Source organism: Lissotriton vulgaris, chromosome 1_1 (genome assembly GCF_964263255.1).
Source record: "Lissotriton vulgaris chromosome 1_1, aLisVul1.2, whole genome shotgun sequence".
Classification (NCBI taxonomy): domain Eukaryota; kingdom Metazoa; phylum Chordata; class Amphibia; order Caudata; family Salamandridae; genus Lissotriton; species Lissotriton vulgaris.
Window position 1 is genome coordinate 454916731 of NC_141685.1, and position 15478 is coordinate 454932208.

Sequence of the window (15478 nt, forward strand, 5' to 3'; positions counted from 1 at the left end):
TCAGATCATATGTTTGATGGTCTACATCTTTTGCCAACACTACCTCAAGGGGATCCTAGACATCATAAAGTGAACGAAAGTGATAATTCCAGGCTTCTGTCGCAATGTTTGGCTCTAGAGTGTATCTCCCTTCCTGATTGCTGAAGGAGACTATGTTCCAAAAGGCTCTTGGATCTTTCTGTTTAAGGGCCTATAGGAGTGACTTCCATTTGGCCATGTCCCACTCCATCTTGGCCTGTTGATGGCATCCTTATACCTAGTTCTGGCACTTGTAATCCAGGTTTTGTCCTTAGATTTTATTACTATTATTAGGGTGGATTTAGCTTTTTTACAGTGCCCGATATACCGGGTTGGGCAATGATTTGTTTGTTCTCTCTGGACCTTATCCGACCCAAAAAAAATCCCTCATTGCAGCTACAGAACGTGAGTGAATCACTGCCACTTCCTTAAACCTGTTTTTTAGGTCTCGTGGCGTTTACAGCGCAAAGCGCTGTCTCGCTAGAGACCTATTGTTAGCGACTCAGCTTTCCAGGAGACCAGAGCTGGCCACGCGCATCGTCAAGAATGGGATCGGAGAGGCCACGTGCACGTGAACGCACGCTCCATTGAGCAGGCCACAATTCCCTTACAATGCGCGCTTACACAGACCGTGAACTTGTCAACGCTACACACACACACACACACACACACACATGCATAGAGAACGCCGCCGCCGCACACACACACACACACACACACACACACACACACACCCTCCCACTACCCCCTCACTCACCGGGCTCTTCTCGCATGTCCCTCTCCCTCCGCAGCGGGTCACTCTCGGTGGCAGCAGGCTCGGCGTGTCTTCTCCGCGATCCACAACTTGCGCCGAGACAGCCGACGTGCACACGCGCGGCGACGGCGTCTTGTGCGCTCCCACCGCAGTTTCGCGCCCATGCAGTGCTTGGACTGTCGGCTGCTCTTCCCACCGCAGGGCTTTGTGACGCACTTGCACCAAGCCCAGGAGAACCGCACCTGCCCCTGAGGCTTCGACTCGGCAAACTGGCGGGCCTACTTGCTGCTCTCCACCAAGTACCGAGACCCGACCGAGCGAGAGCGCCTGACCCGGCGACTCCGGGAGGTAAAGGAGAAGTACGACAACAGCAGGAGGCACAAGAGGAGGCGGGAGAGCAAGGTGAGGGGGGTGCTTGTGTGAGGAGAAAATGGATTTTTGTCTTTGTGCATGTGTTGAGAGGTTGATGACATGTAATGCTATTCAGGCGTACATACTTTATTCATCAAATCTACTTTAAGAATGCTTTCATCTCCTGTGAGTTTTGCTCTCATGGACGAGACCGACCTAATCCATAAAAGGGTATGTGTCTCTCACCGGGACTTGGACATTGTTGAAAAAGTTGATCAAGACCTACATGAAAATGAAGAACTTTGCACTTGCACACGTGCAAAACGTGACTCTAAATATGGTAGCACAGGGGGTTAATTGATCAACAGGGCCCAGTTGCATGTTCAAAGTAAAAACAATCGATGAGCGGCCTAGGATAGCTGGTTTTAAATCCTGAAGGAAGCGACTCTCGCAAGCAACTGCGCTTCTCAGCCCACAAAAATAGATCACAGGCTTTTCTCCAATACTTCCTCACCTTGAACCGCCCCTGTTGAAAGCCGGTGCAAACAAGCAGACTCACTAAAATATGCTATATTATGTCTTCAGGAAGGGAACTGATGCCATACATAAAAGATGCCCACACTACCAAAGAATCCATCCCGGTGTTTTGAAAACAGAGCCTAAAAGGGAGAAAAAATATTTGGAAAACAAATATCGAAACGTAAAAACATTTGTACTGACAATAGGCTCCGAATAAAAACAATTTTGAAAGCCCTTTTATTGTGCTAAACTGAGGAGTGAATCTCTGATCATTATTTCAAGATAGCACGTTGGCTGTCAGTGGTTTCCAAGTGCCGGTTGTGCCTTGTGGTCTGCGAAAAATGGGATTACAGACATTTTGATACACACCCTTCCTGCGCTAAGTGCATTATGCTTCTTGATCATGGAATGTTTTTGGGATTTGCAAAATGATACATTTTGTACATGCAAATATGCATGCGCACTACAGTTTATCCTAACTTTCCTTTACCCGACGTTTTCTCTAAACGGTTTTAAAATATTTTCTGTGGGTCAAATGCATTTATCCCTTTCTCATCTTTGCTTTGTGTCGAAAAACGGAAAACAGTTGGCAGACTATTGCACGTGGGACCAGTACTAATTAAACTAAATTGCTGACCTCTATCTAAATGTGATCAAGCATATGGAGGACTCTTTTACAGTTTCCGTCCACTAAACCTTTTATACATATCCCGCCTCTGAACTATGCCTACCCCACACCAAAAAGGTGGTAACAAGCTAAACGAACGCCAAGCTGCACTGTTTTTTTAGTTAATTCTGCTGAACTGATTAGATCCCATGCACGACAAAGTTTTAAATATGCAAATGCACTAACCCACTCACCACCAAAGTGGTGGGTCCACTCCATGGGTGGGTCCACTGTCCCTCTGAGGGTTTTGCCCATTAGAATGCATGATTTCTCTTAGTATGGGTGAACGGAGGAAAGTTTTATAGTAAGGAGAACTTGCTAAAGGGAAGAAAGCGCCCCCCCCTTTGAGCCTGTAATATATTTTATTAGATGTTCCATTTGGCATCTGATCAATTATAACTGCCTCATTTAATGCAGGGTGTGAAAGCTAATGGCCTAATTGGACATAGCAAAGTCTTTCTTCTTCCTTTAAATGTTTTTGGGGATAAAAAAACCCTTCATACTTCTCTTAGAATATAGGTCACTTACTCTGAGGCAGTGGTTTGGACTCCAAGTGTCAAAGGGCCTGGGTAGAATGATGTAGTGCTTAATTTATAAATTAGTGCCAGGGCTGTCGTCAGAAGGCCTCTGCAGCTTGCACCACCCCTTCCCCCAAGTAGTGCTTTCAGTGACAGTACATCACACCTACGAACATCAAACTCCTTCAAGTGTGGCACTTCAGACTATTTCAGGCCCCCAAAGGTGTAAGAATGGCTTGAGTGTCCGGTATTAGTTATTTTAATATACAATAAATTAATAAGCAGGTGTTGTGCTAATTTCTAAAACACAAAAGCAGTGCTACCATGTGGCAGACAGCCATAAGACCCAGTGTTGACAATTGAGTGCCAAGCACCTGAAACCACCAGCTCAAGTTATGCCCTGTAATGCTGGTATAAAAGACAGTTTAAAGTGAATGGGTGGGAAGATGGGCATGTAGTCAAGTAGTGCTTATTATTAGTATCATCCCCAATGTGAAGAGTCATGGCAGAAGGAGTGCTTTAAATACATGTTGGGGGTGACTATCTTTTTTCGGGCTGTTAAATTAAATCCCAAAGGAGAGGCCTGCCACAGCCCTTTCAATATGTAACTACAGTTCTTCTGATTTACTAGCACTTGACTTTGCTAATATCCGCAGTTCAGAAGCTACAAAATAGGTGTGTCTATCAGAAAGGGCCATCCCCTATCTCCTTTGGCTTTCTTAATATTCACACCCTCTGGAGGTTTATTTTAAAAAGAAGTTCTTTAAAGTGGTAAAGAAGTGTTTGGGCCAGTAGGATGGGCAGGGCCTGGAAATACACAAATTCTAACACAGGCAGTCCCTGACTTTTCTGTACACACCCATCAACCCAGCTCCGATTTCCTCCAGCCCTTTAATGCTTGTTTTTTTACCTGTCGCCTGCCCAAGATCAGGAAGCAGGCACACCGAACCGGCACCTCCACACCACTTCTTGTCAGCCAATAGCAACCCCCATGCCCAGCATACACAGAGAACTACACTGCTATGGCACAGCACTACCAACTGCCTGCCTTCCTGCCCCTACACTGTTACCCCGCGGTGCAGCCACAGGACAGTGGCTATATTGTCCATGTCTGCCCTGCAACACGTTGTTCCTGCCATGGAGGTTTCCCACAGCCGGGTGCAGTTCATAAGTGCAGGGACCCAAAGATATGTGGCATTGCAGAATAAGAACGGACGTGGTACAGGTAGGCTTTTAAAAAATGTATTTATTAGCTTTCACTTTTATATAGCGCAAACTTTACCCGCAGGTATCAGAGCGCTTTAAATCAGCATGCTTATAACAAGCAAGACTAGAACTATATATTACTGCCAACTTTGCTTAGCATATGCAACAACTAACCATTCACAAACGATGCTTATATACCAATTGCAAATTAAAAAAAAAATTATTAATGCAAAGCATTGTCATTTACAATGCTGGTAACTCAAACTTTAATGCTGCATTGTAAATGCTGGTCTATATTTGTTGCCTCCATGCAAGCACTCCAGTCTTCCATGGCAATTCTCATTGTTTTATAAATGATGGAAATAGATTTGGAGGCTCCTGTATTTTAGCCCAACTGATGTTTCTCTGTGACGTCGATAGATGCAATCTCACATCAAGTGGGTCCCTGTCCTTCCCCCTCTGTGTTCCCATCTTGCACTAACTTTTGGGGGGCTAATTTGCTAGCTTAAACAACTTTTCATGTTTTAAAGCAGTTATAGAATTATCAGTATTAGGTTGGCAAAAATAAGAGTCCATGTATGTGAAGAATTGAAGTGTGCATCCGGTCATTCAATTAAGGCAATAATATGGAAGGGTTGCTTCTCATGAAGACCAGACACAGCTATCGATTAAGAAGCTAGCAAATGAGATTGGCAAGAAAGTCCACAAATGATGAACACCTGGCTAACCAACTACCCCACTTTTATGTATTGTTACTGCGCACAATAGGTCTACGGTAGCAGACCACAGTAAGCTGTCTGTAGATAAACCTAAGAAGTGGTAAAGGTTATGAACCTTAAAGGTTGCACAGTTCTTAGTAATACCTTGAACAGGCTAGCAATACCCTCAAATTTGTAATTGTACCTTTGGTTACTTCTGCGCATGTCTATCTCAACATCACACCCAAACGTATCTCTTGAAACACACACCCAGGGTTGTTCTAAGGAGTGCTGCAAAATATCGCATGGACAGGTAATATTTAATTGTAACTTGTTTCAGAATATTGCGAATCAGTCCGTCAAGGTAAAGGATTCTTCATCCAGTCACGAGCCATAGTGTTGAATCGCTAAGATTTTTATTCTTCGCACATCAGTACTGCTGATCGCATGACCAGTTATTCGCAATGTTGACCCTTTTAACCCTCCATATTGTAACACGCGGTACCATGAAAACTTTAAATGAAAAAAATGTTTTGTGTAGAATCTATGTTGAAATGTAAAGGAGCCTGCGTCTTGTATAAATGAATTGTGGGATGGGCACAATCTCTCTTGGTAGACAAAATTTAGAAATAAGCAGCCATCTGCCAGATGGGATTCGGGGGGGGGGGGTGTATAACAACTTTTTGTTCCTTAAGCTATGCTAGTTCTGGACTCTGCTCGCTGAAATGGTAAATTGTTTCTCGTGGATGTCAGTCTATATAAATATTTGTTTTTTCACACTTATTGTGTTCTTTATTAGCATTATTTTCACATTATTAGGTTGGCGCTGTTCCCGATGTATGCATTTAATGTTCTGGTACTTTATTTTGACACTTTAATTTTCTCCCTCTTGTGGTTGGACCCGCACCTCTGTCTGTTTTGACTGTTGTAATGCAGGCCAAAAGTAAGTATTGACAAATATTTATATATTTTCTACCCATCATTGTTCCTTTTGACATTAAACCTAAATATAATTCGCACTCAAAAACACAGGCACATACCCCCATTTAATGTGCGGAGAGGTTGAGGCCCTTTAAAAAGAATGGGGTTTAAATTGCACATAAAGCTATACCGTTGATTTCATCTTTTACGGTCACTGCACTGGAGGCCAAATGTGCAATTAGGTTTGTTTTCTCCTCGCCTGCCACCTGATAGCCTCCTGGGCCAGGAGGTTTGTGCTGGGACTGCACACAGCCCGTGGGATTTCGATTCTGAATACAGTTCTTTGTAGATAGTGGCATTATGTTATGGTCACGTGACCTGACATCTGTTTACCTGTGAAACTGGAGAATGACTTTCGGTGTAACAGGAATACAGTTGATCTATCTGCACTCTGAGGCTGAGCACACTTCTTGAAGGTAAGCATCAGCCAAAGCGCTGCGGTACTCGTCTGACCCTTCATCAGACAGTGTGTCTTCAGTCACCAACCTGTCTGCTTTGGGTTCGTCGTGTATTGAGATCGTATGCCACAATCTAAAATTCTAAACCTATGTAAAGCTGGACAGATCGGCATAATATTTTAGCGAAACAGCTGTAAAGGAATTGAGGAAATTCGACCCATTAATCATCTTGAATATCCACTCCAAAAACCTTTGCAAGACAGCCCACTTGTAGCACTTCAGGTGCCTTTTTTGGTTCGACTAAAATACATCTAAGCAGGGAACTAATATCAAATAATTTATTTTTTTAAGCGCTTTGACTCATGGAATTAGTCAGCTCAGTCCTGAAATATCCCCAATCACTTAAGAAATGCTTCCATAAATGTACCTCTCGAGCACGAGACGATATGTAGAACTAGTTTCTACGCGGTGACATCCAGTTCTAACCTATATCCGTGCTCCAAGCAATATAAAGAAAAGGCGACAGCTTGTAGCCCGAGTTACCAAACAGAATCTCATGACAGTCTTCGCAAAGAATACAATTTGTTAACTTTAACCGTGACAGCAAATCGCACCTGTTTCTCCCCAACATGCTAATTCAAAATTAAATGCGTTGTCACTTTCATTGCTCCATTGGTATAAGTCTTTGAAGTGAGGCATACATGAAATGATTCATCAAATTCTAATCCCGCTGCTAACAGACACGAATCTAAATGTGCATTAAAGTCTTGTACTTTGTTACCGAGATTATCAAATCCATTTTTATAGTCGTCTTCTCTCATTTGCTTCTTTCCTCTTCCTTGCTATTTTCCCCTTTGGAAAGTCTTCCGTCCTCAAGTCCCTTAGGCTGTAGGCACACCATTGCCTTGGGTAACCTTGGCACACCACGAGGTTCCTTGAAAAAAAGACACCCAGAGTCTGGGTTGAGTACATGTTGCCCATAGCAGCTCTTCTTAGGTTACATATATTTTCCAAACTATAGTTTTACTCCTGTAGTCTGGCATTGGCCAGTGGGTGGTAAGTGGGAATGTATCTGCCAGGTAATGCAAGTTGCAATCTGCCTCCCTCTCTTTCCTCCGCCCCTGACACCTTTCAGTACCTGTCCATGTTTCTCTTCTTTTTCCACCTCCCTCTTCCTTTCTCATATTTTCATCTCGGGGCTAATGAAAGGTGACCTATGCAAGGTGACCTATGCTGTGAACATACATGTGAGAAAAGAAAGTGTTAGCACAGCTGTCTGTCGAGTGCACTAGAGCTTGTGTTTTGAATCCTTATAGGAGTCTATTGCCTGCATGACATTGGAGGCTTTGTGTGCATCTAAAAAGCCACCCTTACAGACTACCTGACCACGGAGTATAGGGAGAATCTAAAGATCTGGATGGTCCCCAAAAGGTGACTCCCCACTAGGAAGCGCTGTTAGACTCCAAGAAATGGAATCAGTCACACACACAAAGTTGGTATGTATCGGCATATGGGAATGTGTCTCACTCTTGTGAGAGTCCGGCTCGCCATATACTATACCATAAAGTTTGGCTTATCAGAGCGGTGTGTTAATCCGTTCGTTGTACTAACAGTGGCAATAAATAAGACACACTCAATGAATAAATCGGAGACCAATTTTATATAAAAAAAAAGTACTTAGCTATATTTATTTTCTAAGACCACAAAACTTTCATAAAAGCAAGTACGGGGGGAAAGCGTTCAGGTGAGCACAAGCGCTGCACCACCAGTGACACACAGGCGACCAGGTGCAGAGGTCAAATCTGGCGCTTGGGCCCATTGTTAACTAATGGAGACTGGGGGTACTTGAAGACACGCTGCTTGCAGGTAAGTAAAGCAGCTGCTGGATTCAAGCTTTGGAGGTTTAGGCAAGCATAGGGGAGTCCTCAAGGCAGCACCAAAGTTTTGGAGTCCAGGAGGGGTCAGGCAGCGCTGGACTCGGACTCTGGATTGCTGGGGAAGCTTTTCTGGACCGCAGGGCCACCTGGACTTCGGCCAGAGGCTTTGGGTGCGAAGTGGTCGGGGATCGCAGTTCCAGAGAGCACCATAGATAATGTCTTGGCTTCTTCAATCATTCAGTCAATCGATCAATCAGAGTAGTTGTAGAGCGCGCTACTTGCCAGTGAGGGCCCCAAGGCGCTGAGGGGAGGGGGGTGGGGGGGGGCTGCTACAGCTCGAAGAGCCGGGGCTTGAGGAGTCTTCTGAAGGTGAGTAGGTCTTGGGTCTGCCCTATGTGCGTAGGGAGGGTGTTTCAGGTCTTGGCGGCGAGGTAGGAGAAGGATCTGCCGCCGGAGGTCATTCGTTGGATGCGGGGTACAGCGGCGAGGGCGAGGCTGGCGGAGTGGAGCTGGTGGGTGGGGGTGTGGAAGCTGAGTCTGCTGTTCAGGTAGGCTGGTCCGGCGTTGTGGAGTGCTTTATGTGCGTGGGTGATGAGTTTGAAGGTGATCCTCTTGTCGACGGGGAGCTAGTGAAGGTCTCTCAGGTGGGGGGTGATGTGGCTGCGCGGGGGACGTTGACGATCAGTTGGGCGGAGGCGTTTTGGATGCGTTGTAGTCGCCGTAGGTGTTTGGCTGGGATTCCTGCATAGAGAGCGTTGCCGTAGTCCAGTCTGCTGCTGACGAGGGGCTGTGTCACCGTTATTCTTGTTTCGGTCGGGATCCACTTGTAGATCCTGTGGAGCATGCAGAGGGTGTTGTAGCAGGAGGAGGAGACGGTGTTGACCTGCTAATGACATGGAGAGGAGGCTTCTTGAGGTCAGGTCTGCTGTTCTTGTGAGTTCTGGCCTTTTTTTCGAAGGCAGACATTCCTCCCCGGGGTTTTGAGGTCGCTGGCTGCAGGACAGGCGTAGTTTTCTTTGCAGGATCTGTAAAGCTGCAGACAGGCCAGTAGGGCTGGGGCCAAGTCAGTAGGCATTTATAGACTTCTCTGCATGGCATTGAATCATCCTCTCCTTAGGTAGGCAGGAACTAGCTTTAAGAGTCTGGGGGTGCCTCTCAAATACTAGATTTAGGGGTGTTTTAAGGTAGTTACAGGCATTGGGCACCTTACCTTACGTTGGGCATCTACACCTTCAATTATGCCACCCACCCTCATTTGCGAGAGGGCATAATCTTAGCCCTGATTGGAGGAGCCCCACCATCTTCAAGACAGTGGGTACTGAAAATGTGCTTCCCTTTGCCTCCTGCACCTTAGAGGTGGAGTTGGCAGAGGTGGGCACACCTCCTATTGTCTCTAGTTTTTCCTGTCCAAAGTAGGGGGCCTAGACCGTGAGCTGCCATCTGCTGCTAGCAGAGGCTGGGGGTCGTATTACAAAGGTGGCAGGCATTTGTTGCTTCCCACTCGAGGACTGGGCCAATCCTGGGGGAGGAGTTGTGACACCGCTGCCCAGGATGTGGTTTGTTTCTGGCCACAGAGAGCACAATCTCTTGACCCAGTCGTCCAGAAAAATGTCTGGTGGTGGCAGGCTGTCTAAAGCCAGTCAGAGACTACAAAAGGTTTGGTAAGTTTTCAGGGGGCTACTTTAAGGTGCCCTCTGAGTCTATGGTGTAATAAATTCAACACTGGCATCAGTGTGGGTTTATTAAAAGGAGTTGTTTGATACCAAATACTCCTGGGTTCAGGTAAGCCATTGTGGTGCTGGGGAACTTGGAGTGGTCGAGTTTCCTGCCCATGTACTCTCTATGGCTTCCCTGTCGCTTACAATATTAAGGAATAGACTTAAATATGTAGGGGCATATCTGCTAATGCAGATATGCGCACACCTAAGATATAGTACACCCTGCCTTAGGGCTTGTATGGCATGCTAGAGGGGTGACTTACCTATACCTGAGGTAGTGCTGCTTGACCTTGCACACAGGGCAGTGTGCCATGTCAAATTTGTCTTTTCACCCAGGCATTCAGCCTGTAGTGTCAGTTTTCCGGGGCTGGGTGAGGAGTCCATAGGATGGCACAACTTGTGCCACACCCCTAGGGTACCCTCTTCAGTCCAGGAGCCCTAGTTATCAGGGTTACCATTTCCTAGGGACTGACAGGGGTAGCTGAAGTGGTGCCAAACACGCTACAGTTTTAGGGAACGAACACTGGCACTGGGGACCCGATTACCAGGGAACCATCACTCTGTCGTAGTTGCACCAGATACTAGGTAAAAAGTGAGTTGTTACTGCAACAGAACCCCATTTTCTTACAACCCACCTCTACACTCCTCTGTTAATCTCTGGAAAACAGTAACAGCACACCTCTGGCCATCACGCATGACACCGGAAAACTTCTGTGCCCTTTCAACCAAGCCCAAAATACGGAAATATGGAGTCTTGTGCTCCATGTCCCCTTAAACGCGCTTCAAAGCCTCATCATTGGTATGAGCTGCTATAAAAAAAAAGTACAGCAACCGTAAGTACAGTGCAATATATGTTACTCATTGACTACTTCCGTTTTGGTTTGAGATTGTTCATGCTTACACCTGCAGAAGTGGGAGACCAGGCTTTGCAGGTCGTTGTTTTCTGTAAATAGCTAAAATGTGAAGCCTGAATAACCAAAAGAACATCAACGTCGGACTAAAGTGATCGCACCTCACATAAAGTTCCTACAAAATATGGCCCTTGCACTTCTTTTCCGGTACCCACTGTGGTTCTTTACCACTGTCCAGCAGCAATTGAGTCAAATGGTGATTGTAATGGTGCACCTGGAAATATGGTAGTCCACAGAGATCACATATGTATTTCGAAAAATATCTATTCTTTCTTTAATCCGTATCCATAAAAACAGTTTCTCCTACAAATCCAGCGTTGATGTTTTTTTGTATGAGAAACAGTTTTATGGATACGGATTTAAGAAGGAATAAATTATATTTCGAAATACATATGTGATCTCTGTGGACTACCATATTTCCCGGTGCACCATTCCATTCTTCATATAGTTAAAATTTGATCCAAATGTCCGCTATACATTATCACAGTGCTTAATTTGTGCTGGAGATTGCGGGGCTTGACATTCATTCTTGTGTTTTAACAATGGTACACTATTATGACATTCCAACACATAGTGGCGCTGTCCATATATTTCTAAACAAAGAACATAAACACGTTCAATAATTAAATAGATCTTTATTACATAAATAATAATAGTGCTCCCAGTCCGTTCTTCCACCTTTGGGTGACCTAGAATATTTCAAACTGTTACATGTGTCAGAATGTGAGAGGTAGCAAGCAGGTAGGCTTGATACTGGATTTGCCAACGCTGGCTCAGACAGTGGATGTTGTGAGCTGCAATGGCATGAGATATATATTGGGCCCTGACACTTCTTCTTTTTTCAAATTTTGAAAAACCTTTATTGTAGCATTCAATAAAAATACAAGCATGGGCCTACAACCGCAGGGGCCGGCCGCTAAACAAAATTAAGACCCACTATATCACGGTACGACACAGCTCATCAGCCAACAACCCTGAGGTCTGGCAGCGATTCAGGATAGAACTTGTATTAGAACGCACAACTAAGTCACAGGATGAGACAGAGGTTTCATTTTATATTATCTAAAGAAAGGGTCAGGTGCCATACAATCAAACCGAAGAATACGGGGGACAAGGCAAGAGACAGGATATGCACGTAATAACAGCTATAATGGAACATTGGCGCCAAAGCATATGGATCGGTGTAAACAACAATAAAATATACATTTATCCGTATGGGCTCCCAGCCCCTTTAGTCCCCCCGCCAGAAACAGACACCCCCTATCGCAAAAAGTCCAACGTATGAGAACCCTTGTAGGAGAAATTAGGGGGCACCGTGATACACCGCCCAGCCTCGTAGATCAAACAGTTGCAGGTCGAACACCCGTATAAGCCACTCCAAACCGTCCCGATCTAATTGATCTTAACCGTGACCCTTCCATCAGCGAGACCCAAAGGCACACAAAGGAGTCATAGAGGAGAAGGAAGTCATCAAGAATCAATCCGTGGCAACTCGTAGACAGTAAGTCCATAAGAACTTCAGACGCAGAAAAACTCTCTCTCCTAGATGGACAGTCCCAATGTATCTTGCCCCGGAGTCGTAAAGTCACCAAGAAAGGAGAAGACGACCAAAAAGTGAAAGAAAAGTCAACAACAAAATTCTCCGGGAGGGGAACGCCTTTCGATACCTCCAAAGTCGATAGTGATGGAAGGTTCGGCGGTACACTGACTACCTTGGGAACACCGTCCTTCTTGATGAAATATGTGAGCAAACTAGTTAATAGCTTATACTAATGAGGGTTTTTTTGGGGGTGGATGGTGTGCAGAATGGCTTTTCCTTTGGGAATCTTCGAGCGGGTGGTAGAGTCCAGGAGCAAGGGGCTGCCCGATTAGTCTCGGGGCGGGTTACATGGGTCTTTTAGGATCATGTCAGTTGGGTTTAGGGTGCCATTTTACGTTTGGGTACACCCCGGCTGGCAGGGACAGTTTCATGGTTTTCCCCACCCACCCTGATTAGAGTCTTGGTGAGGAAGATGTGCAGGGCTAATGGGGGGGGGGGGGCTTTTGTTGTTCATGGTTGCCACTTCGATGAACTGATGCCTTTGGCGGTTTGGTACTCAAGTTTAAGAGTTGAGGGAAAAGTTGGTCATGTTGAGCCCCAGTCAAAGTTTTAAGGGCGTAGGGGAATTTATGAATGGAATGAAATGGAACAAGTGCTGTATGCTTAAGGTTTGGGGGGGTTTGATTGAGGAGAGTTGTGATTGTATTTTGGTTGGTTTGGGAAGGGTTGCTTAGGAGAGGAGGAGGATTTGGATAGTTATTAGGATGCATAGTGAGGCCAGGTTGATTTTTAGTTTGTAAGGCGTAGAGCCATGGTAGGTATTAAAGCTTGTGCACCGGTTTCATTAAAGCTGCCTTTTGCACACTGTCACTTAGTCAGTCGTTCTTAAAGACTCATCCCTCCCACTAGACACATAGCTGAAATCTCATGTAATTCAGAGGCCATTCATGATTTTAAAAGGCGAGCAACCTTTCCATTTTTTGATGGTCCTGCAGGTTGCTTTGTAGGGCAAATACTTTTTAAGTTACATTTGCAACACTTAACGATAACGGTAGGTACAAGTATATTATGTTTTCTGGTGTTGGTTAAAATATGTGGCCTGTGAGCAGCCTGGAGAGAAATATAAAATAGTTGAGTTTTGTTGACAGAAAAAAATATGCAGTCTGGAAAAAGCAAAGGTATGAGTCTTGTTAGTGTTTTGGGCGCCTGCAAGGATCTCCGTTTAAGGGGGGCATTGGGGGCAAAGCTGGGGCCCAGAATCAGTCTGTACTGCCGCTGCCATTGTTACACCTCCAGTCTGTGTGTTATGTGATCGCCGTGTACGGATGCTTTCCGTTTTGCTGATGTAAAGGGTGTGAGCGAAGCGTTCATGGCTTCTGCCCGTGTTGTACTTGAGCACTTACAAGTGCTGAGAGCAGCATCTATCCCGTTCATGTCCTGACCTGCGAGGGAACCATGCCCGGTGTTACCTGTCAAGGGGAGAGAGATGGTCGGTGTATGATTGCATCTGCATAGGGAAGTACATCTGCCATTTCTGTCTCGATTGCAAGCTTGCACTGCCGCTAGTTATATAGTATAGGTTCTGTTTATTTATTTATGAATATTTATATAGCGCGGGTGTTACCCAAAGGTGCTAGAGCGCTTTACATGATGAATATCTCGTTACATCGAAGTTACAGGTGGTTTAAGATGGACAATACAGTTATAAGTCATTACAAGGTTGAACGTACAACAGGTAGCTTTTTAGCTGAAATGCCGTTGGAAGAGTAGGGCTTTTAGGTCCGTTTTGAAAGTCGTCAGGGATTATGGATACATTTTTTCCTATAGAAGTATCTGAACGATTGGCTTTGCCAATGCTTTGTATATGTGTTACGACATTCAGTGCATTTTACGATGGTGAGGACTTCTTTCAAGTTGTTCAGTATTTCTTTGATAAAAGTGACTGGTTCGTTCTTGTTCAATAAACACGTGCACTGCCTGCCTTCTCATAAATATGTTGTCACTGCTCGGCTTTCAGTTAGTTCCATTAAGCTCGTTGTTTTTCTAATATCGAGGATGAAACGTTATTTTAATAAGTTGTTGCTTATTTGACAAATTGTGATTAAACAAGAACACTTGTGTTGTGTATGGCGTGAGTTTTAGTGGCTGTGCGTTTCCTGTATTGGTGCGTAGCCGTAAGATGCGTGGTTTCCATATTTTGTGAGTGTGTCGTACGGAAGATGTGCGATATGCAGTAAAATAGGGAAGCTCGTGTTTTATTAGTAATTTAAATTTCAGTTTATCATGTCCGTTCATAGGATCGAGAACTCATTTCCTGAGGGAGGAGGGGGTCTTAACATTTTTGTTTTTCTCTATTTTTTTCAGTCCCATTATGGCCCCATCGTGTGCATTATTTTTGCACTTGCCAAGAATTGTCTAAGTAAAATATTCATTAAAATCCAGCTTTGCACTTTCTTGAAACGAAGACAAATTTCTGCTGCTTGATATTTGATTGTTACATGAAAATGTTGCTTAAATTAAGTATGTTCTTATTGGACTTGTTGGTCGTGATGTAAAGTAAATCATTAAGGAAACTTGCTAGTATGTTCTTTAATGACCCCGAGATTAAATTATGCTGGCCTTTAGCATTCCATCCTGATTTTGAAGCAGAGAATGTACCCCTGCTCCGTTTCTACCGCATGCCTTACCCCCCCGCATGTCATGATTAAAAGCTTAACTGCAGAGTATGTATGGTCTTGTTAAGCGAGTGCTCTAGTAAGATGTTGATTGAATTTTGCAGGAGATTCACGACTTGTTGAAAGATTACCAACGGAAGTACTGTTACGTGGACAGAAACAAAGGGACAGGTAAGGACTGTTTTGCTTCAGATCTTTAACGCGATAACCGTATGTATTACTGTATTTTCCAAGTAGATGAGTTACCTCTCAGGATGTAAAAGATCCCCGATTTAGCTCTGCCAATATCACGCTGATTAATGAATTAATTAATTAATGAATGTATAAGGTGCACAGCTACTCAATAAGAGTGTCCTGGCGCTAATGTTTCCCATCTATTCTGGGAACGCCCCCAGATGCAGACAAAAAAACAGGTTTTAAGCAGAATCTTAAGAACGGCTAGGTCAGTTGTGGAATAACCTGTTTTTTTAGCTGCTTCTTGAAGACGGCTGAGTCCGTCACAGTTCTAAGGGTCACCAGGAAAAAGTTCCAGGCTTCGGCTTCCAGGAACCTAAAGGAACAACTTCCAGACAGGACACAGCGTATTCTAGGAACGGAGGTAAGGCCTGTGGAGCATGACCTCAAAGTTCCTTAATGGTGCATATTGG

General features: G+C 44.7%; 1 protein-coding gene across 4 annotated transcripts in view; it reads left to right on the top strand.

Annotated features, from left to right (window-relative positions):
* Positions 1 to 15478, top strand: part of RAVER2 (ribonucleoprotein, PTB binding 2) — a 443388-nt gene that overhangs the window by 20760 nt on the left and 407150 nt on the right. For all 4 annotated transcript variants that reach the window (XM_086953598.1, XM_086953593.1, XM_086953607.1 and 1 more), the window contains exon 2: positions 14936 to 15002. In XM_086953598.1, the coding sequence (XP_086809724.1) occupies positions 14936 to 15002 (67 nt within the window). The remainder of the gene's footprint in view (positions 1 to 14935; positions 15003 to 15478) is intronic.